This window comes from Brachyistius frenatus, unplaced genomic scaffold (genome assembly GCF_029030835.1).
Source record: "Brachyistius frenatus isolate BFR_SWC_R1_liver_20210118 unplaced genomic scaffold, ASM2903083v1 Contig_82, whole genome shotgun sequence".
NCBI lineage: Eukaryota > Metazoa > Chordata > Actinopteri > Embiotocidae > Brachyistius > Brachyistius frenatus.
The window spans coordinates 1637501-1643851 of NW_027210681.1; the positions used below are offsets into that span (position 1 = coordinate 1637501).

A 6351-nucleotide genomic window follows, 5' to 3' on the forward strand; every position below is an offset into this window, starting at 1 on the left:
AACGACAAACATAAACACGGGAGGATTGAACGCCGAGGGAAGCTGCAGCTTAGGGAGGAGGAGGAGGAGGAGGGATGCTGCTGAGCTCCCTAAAAAATCAGAGGAGGACTCAGACTCTTTTATCTTTTTATCAATAAAAATGAACTTTCTGTTCGACTACAAGCTGCAACTTTCTCTTTTCAAACCGACCGAGTTCAACAAAGTTTGGTCATAAAATATGAATAAATAACTCCCAATAAACAGAAGGAGCTGCAGATGTTTGGAAGATTCAGATTTATATTACAGAACAAACCCAGGCGACCAATCAGGGGGCTAAAGACGAGTGAAATGGTGAATGAGTTGCAGTTTTATAATGATTACGTTTTATATACTATTATTAAGTTTTGCAAAAGTTGAGCGAAAACCAAAAAAATTCAACCTTTTTAGTTCGAAGTCATTTATTGAAATATTTTGTAGCTTTGAAGTTAATTTAATGTTACAATCAGGTGATGTTCACAATCCTGTGTGTGTGTGTGTGTGTGTGTGTGTGTGTGTGTGTGTGTGTGTGTGTGTGTGTGTGTGTGTGTGTGTGTGTGTGTGTGTGTGTGTGTGTGTGTGTGTGTGTGTGTACAGTCTGTGTGGCATCATTCCAGGTCTGAGCAGTGTCCTGCTGCCTCGTATGAACCCGTTCGTCCTGATCAACGCTGCAGGAGCTTTGTCCCTCTGCATCACCTACATGCTCATAGAAATCAAGTAAGGACAATTCAATTTCTCTGTCAGCGAGCAGCAGTTTGTTTTGATGGTGAGAGGAGAGGGGGCGGAGCCTCGCTGCTGGAAATGAACACTTAGTTTTGGTGAAGTCAGTTTTATTTTTGAAAGGATACTTTATTTCAGCCGAGTTTCTGTTCAAGACATTTTTTACAGAATAATCGCGTGAATTTTGCAAATTTGCACAAAAAAAAGTTATTTTTTGCGATTAACGAGAGCGTGATTTTCTGGAGGGACTTGTCTAATAATTAATATTAAAATAATATTAAATTAAAGTAGTTTAGTGGAGCCTCGCTGATTGAAAATGAAGTTATATTTGGCAATAAAGTCAGTTTTATTTTGAAAGGAGAATTTATGATGTCATACTTTCAGCTGAGCTTTCTGTTCATTTCAAAGATTTCCAGAATTTGCATTAATTATGTGTGTGTGTGTGTGTGTGTGTGTGTGTGTGTGTGTGTGTGTGTGTGTGTGTGTGTGTGTGTGTGTTCAGTAACTACAACGCGGTGGACACGGCGTCGGCGGTCGCCATTGCCCTCATGACCTTCGGCACCATGTACCCGATGAGTGTGTACAGCGGGAAAGTGCTGCTGCAGGTAAACCGAGACGTGTGTGTGTGTGTGTGTGTGTGTGTGTGTGTGTGTGTGTGTGTGTGTGTGTGTGTGTGTGTGTGTGTGTGTGTGTGTGTGTACTTCACATTAACTTGTTTGCCGTCTGTCCTGTAGACCACGCCCTCTCACGTCATCGGACAGCTTGACAAACTCCTCAGAGAGGTGAGATCTGCGTACTAATAAATAATATATATCTATACGCAGCTCCACAGCAGATCATCTTTGTTGTGATCAAAAATGTTTCTCAATTTAATTTATGGAATTTGACATGTTTTTTGGGGGTAAAATGTTATAAAAACATTCTTTTCTTCTTTTTTTAAACAACTCCCTGATTCATGTAATTACGTCCTGTTGTTGTTGTTGTTGATTGATTGTTTGTTGTTTTTGCGTCCGATCAGGTGTCGACTCTGGACGGAGTTCTGGAGGTTCGGAACGAGCACTTCTGGACCGTCGGCTTCGGATCGCTGGTACGTCGATCATCAGCTCACGTTGGTGACCAGAGGGGGGTCAGGTGACCAGAGGGGAGTCAGGTGACCAGAGGGGGGTCAGGTGACCAGAGGGGGGTCAGGTGACCAGAGGGCGGTCAGGTGACTAGAGGGGAGTCAGGTGACCAGAGGGGGGTCAGGTGACCAGAGGGGAGTCAGGTGACTAGAGGGGGGTCAGGTGACCAGAGGGCGGTCAGGTGACCAGAGGGGAGTCAGGTGACCAGAGGGGGGTCAGGTGACCAGAGGGGAGTCAGGTGACTAGAGGGGGGTCAGGTGACCAGAGGGCGGTCAGGTGACTAGAGGGGAGTCAGGTGACCAGAGGGGGTCAGGTGACCAGAGGGGAGTCAGGTGACTAGAGGGGGGTCAGGTGACCAGAGGGGAGTCAGGTGACCAGAGGGGGGTCAGGTGACCAGAGGGCGGTCAGGTGACTAGAGGGGAGTCAGGTGACCAGAGGGGGGTCAGGTGACCAGAGGGGAGTCAGGTGACTAGAGGGGGGTCAGGTGACCAGAGGGCGGTCAGGTGACCAGAGGGGAGTCAGGTGACTAGAGGGGGGTCAGGTGACCAGAGGGGGGTCAGGTGACTAGAGGGCGGTCAGGTTCCCTTCTGATGATCTCATCTTGTTGGATCGTTCTCAGGTCCTGATCTGACTCCCCCCTCCCTCCCCCCCACACACACCCTCCGGTTATTTAGTTTGTTTTGTTTGTTGTCAGTGTTTGTTTCTAGACACCACCACCCACCCCTGCCCCCCCACCCTTTTGTCTCGTTCATCCTCCTTCGTCATTCGTCAGATCGGGGCGACGATCTGCAGGGATTTGTTCATCCAGACGAAAGGAAGGAACAAGTCATTCATGCGGACATTTTCCCTCCCCGCTTTTTGGTTTTTATTTTTTTTGGAGGGAACGTTGCTCCTGTTGTCTCCTCGTCTTCCTTGTCCTCCTCATCTGTTCTGCAGCGAACAATGATCAGCTGGCTTTCTAGAGGATGGAGGGGGAGGTGGAGGAGGGAGAGGATGGAGGAGGAGGAGCAGGAAGGGGAGGAGGAGGAAGGAGAGGAGGAGGAAGGAGAGGATGGAGGAGGAGGAGCAGGAAGGGGAGGAGGAGGAAGGAGAGGAGGAGGAGGGAGAGGATGGAGGAGGAGGAGCAGGAAGGGGAGGAGGAGGAAGGAGAGGAGGAGGAGGAGCAGGTGGAGGAGGAGGAATGTCCTTTGTTGTTGGACTTCAGAAGATCCGTCTCAGCTTGAAATTCCAGTTCATGTTCTCTAAAAACATCACAAAACATTTTTATAACGTTTTAAAGAACGTTGAGATTTCAACAGAACAGATTTCAAGAAACGGGTCATAAAAAGTTCTGAAAAACACTGAAGAATGTTAACGCAACATATTTTCGTGTCTTATGATGTATAAATGAATAAAAACTTCATTAGAATAATAATGATAATTCATATTTTCAGAACATTTTTAGAGCAGAAAATTTAAACACTAAAAAAATTATAAACACGGTGATCAGTGGAGTGAGACTCGTTCTCTATAATATTATAACATCATAATATAATAATATAGATTAAGTTTGTGGTTGAATGACTTTTTTATTTGTGATATTTATTGACGTCTGAAATGATTGAGCAGGTAAATATAAAACCTGTGATGTCACAGGGAAGCGTCTCCTCTGCCTTACCTGCGTCATCCTGCAGGGGGAGCCGCGTGTTTACCTTCAGGATGCCCGTTTCTGTTGTTGTTGTTTGTGTGATCGTCGTCGACGGCGATGCTGCTGCAGTTACACAACTGTTGGTTGTCTGCCCGCCGCTAACAGAGCAGCTGTCCAAACTGATTTGACCCCCTGACTGCACTTCTGCCCCCCGGGGGGCGCTGTGGTGTGTGTGTATGTATGTATGTATGTGTGTGTGTGTGTGTGTGTGTGTGTGTGTGTGTGTGTGTGTGTGTGTGTGTGTGACACGTTGAACACTCCCATGAGGACGCTGAAATTAGGAAACGAGGACAAAGCCGAGTCGTCACTTTTGTGTTTTTCAGAATCAGAAGTTTGAAACATGAATGTTGAGATGTTGAATCTAAAAAATAAACATTTCAAATGTTGAATTTGACATCAGTAGAGGAACAAACACTTCGAACTGCTTCTTGTTTTCTGATTTTAATCCTTTGCTTTTCTTAAAAAGATTTTTAAGTTTTGACTTTTTCAGTTTTGATTGTTGTTAATTAATCATCTGATTGATGAGATCTGTTTGTATTATTTGTTATTTTTAAAACCAAACTCAATCAGACCTGTTTAGGTTTGGCTTTTAATTAAATTGTATTCATTTTAATTTATTTAATTATCGATTTACACATTTGAACAGTTTTTTCCATGTTATTATATCATTTATCATTAACCCCCCCCCCCCCCCCCCCACCCCGCTCCAGGCTGGCTCCGCCCACGTCCGTATCCGCCGCGACGCCAACGAGCAGCTGGTTCTGGCTCACGTCACCAACCGGCTGCTGCCGCTCGTCTCCACGCTGACCGTGCAAATCTTTAAGGACGACTGGACCCGCCCCCTCCTCACCGGGGCCCTCTCCTCCTCGGCTCCGCCCCCTCTGGGTCCTGGCGAAGGCTACGCCTCCGTCTCCTCCTCTCTGCCTCCTCTGCTGATGTCCGGAGGAGATCTGGACCCGCTGACCTCCACGCCCTCCAAACCCAGCAGTCCTCCTCCGGAGTTCTCCTTCGACACGCCGGGGAGGAACGTGGCGCCGGTGGTTCTGCCGGCGCCGGGCCACCACCCCCACCGGCCCTACGGAGGCCTGGGACTCTCCTACGGAGCGCCGCCCTACACGGGGACGCTGAGTCAGGGCCTGGCGCGGCCCGGCGCCGGGCCGGGACCGGGAACCGGGTTCGGACTCGGGCTGCCGTCCTCTCAGAGCTACAGGACTGCCTTCGGTGGGTCGGCGGCACCGCTGAGGTTCGGAACCGGCAACCCTCTGAGCTCCCAGTCGCAGTACAGACAGTACCGACCCTGACACCGATAACACTCGGACACTAACAGGAGCTGATGTTCAGTTCAGGTGTCCGAAGGTCGGAGGGGTCGTCATGACGACCGCAGGAGGAACTCTGGAGGATTTGTGCTATTTATTCTGCTGACTTCGGGACCAAGACGACGACCCGGTTGGACTTTCTGTCCTTCAGCGTGTTTGTTTGTGTCTTCAGGATCTCAGGAAGTGACATCGTTCTGAGGTTCGACAGCAGCGATCGGACTTTTGATGTTTTCCAGTTGTTTTTTCAAAATAAAATGATGCCAGGAAATCATAAAAAAATAAATCGAATTTTAAACGCTGAGGCGTTACAAGGTCAAAGGTCAGAGGTGACGGCACATCGATGTTATGATACAACACAAAAGAATTGCTTTAATTTAAAGCAGCTGATTGGACCAATTTAGAGGGCGGAGCTTCTGAAAACAGGAAGTTGTCCGTGAGACAGAAACTTATTGATCACTGTGATCAGATTAAAACCTCTGAGTGTTTTGTGGCCACAAAACTAAAAAGACATGATTGTTTTTATTTGTAATATTTAACATTCCCATTTTTTTTTCCTTTGGGGGAAAAAGCCACATTTTTTTTTAATTAAATTTCATTTTGTCTGCAGAGCTGCTGTAGAAAAGTTCAACACATTCCAAACTACAGGAACTTTACAGCTTTAAAGAACTATTAATTGCATATCATTTTTGTTTAAATTATTAATTGTATTCCAGAAAACTCACCATGACTTCTTCTGATGTCGACCAACATCTCAAATCACAAGATTTTCAACCTCGAACAAACTTTAAATCCATAAAAAATTAGTAATTGATTAATAATCGTGCGGTCGTCGGCAGCCCTGCAGACATCTTCATCGTTTTCTTCTTCTTCCTCTTCACGTTCTGCAAAAATAACTTCTGGAGAAACTTTCTGTATTCGCCTGATGACTTATGGGTATTTTACATTTTATGCCGAGTGTCACGGAGCAGAAACTCCTCGTTGGTTTTGGTGCCTTTTTCACACGAGGAGAATCAAACTGTAACTCTGCTGCCGTCAGCGACGCTGATTCTCCATCATGTATGTTTATTTCAGAGGAACAGCCCGGTTTGGTTATTAAAGAAAAAAAGAAAACAGTCCTAAAAAGTTTATTTTTGTTGAGCCTTTTTGTTTGATGTCTGAGTTGTTTGTTTGTTCGTTTACATGTTTGCTTTTTTTTTTCTCACCTTCTGACCTCTGATGATACTCTCCTACCTCCGTTTAAAGAGCCGGTAAGAGACTTTGTGAACGGGAACTGAAATATAGTGACAAAGAGGGAAGAAGAAGAGCACACAGACTAAATACAGCAGGGAGGGAAGGACAACGAGGGACAGGTGAAACTAATCAGGGGGCGGGGCCAACAATTGACAACCCAGACTGACCTGAAGACTACAAAGTAGAAAAGAAGTCCAAACCAGAACAGAACCTCAGAAGGTCCCGGTGGAACTCGGTGTTGACAGTCTGACTCTGGGGGACC

At 46.4% G+C, this 6351-nt stretch overlaps 1 protein-coding gene across 2 annotated transcripts in view; it reads left to right on the forward strand.

Moving 5' to 3' along the window:
* Nucleotides 1-5984, forward strand: part of slc30a6 (solute carrier family 30 member 6) — a 43956-nt gene extending 37972 nt beyond the window's left edge. For both annotated transcript variants that reach the window (XM_069709330.1, XM_069709331.1), the window contains 5 exons: nucleotides 613-732; nucleotides 1238-1340; nucleotides 1470-1517; nucleotides 1754-1822; nucleotides 4254-5984. In XM_069709330.1, coding sequence (XP_069565431.1) covers nucleotides 613-732; nucleotides 1238-1340; nucleotides 1470-1517; nucleotides 1754-1822; nucleotides 4254-4844 — 931 coding nt within the window. In that variant the 3' untranslated portion in view covers nucleotides 4845-5984. The remainder of the gene's footprint in view (nucleotides 1-612; nucleotides 733-1237; nucleotides 1341-1469; nucleotides 1518-1753; nucleotides 1823-4253) is intronic.
* Nucleotides 5985-6351: the final 367 nt, after the last annotated feature.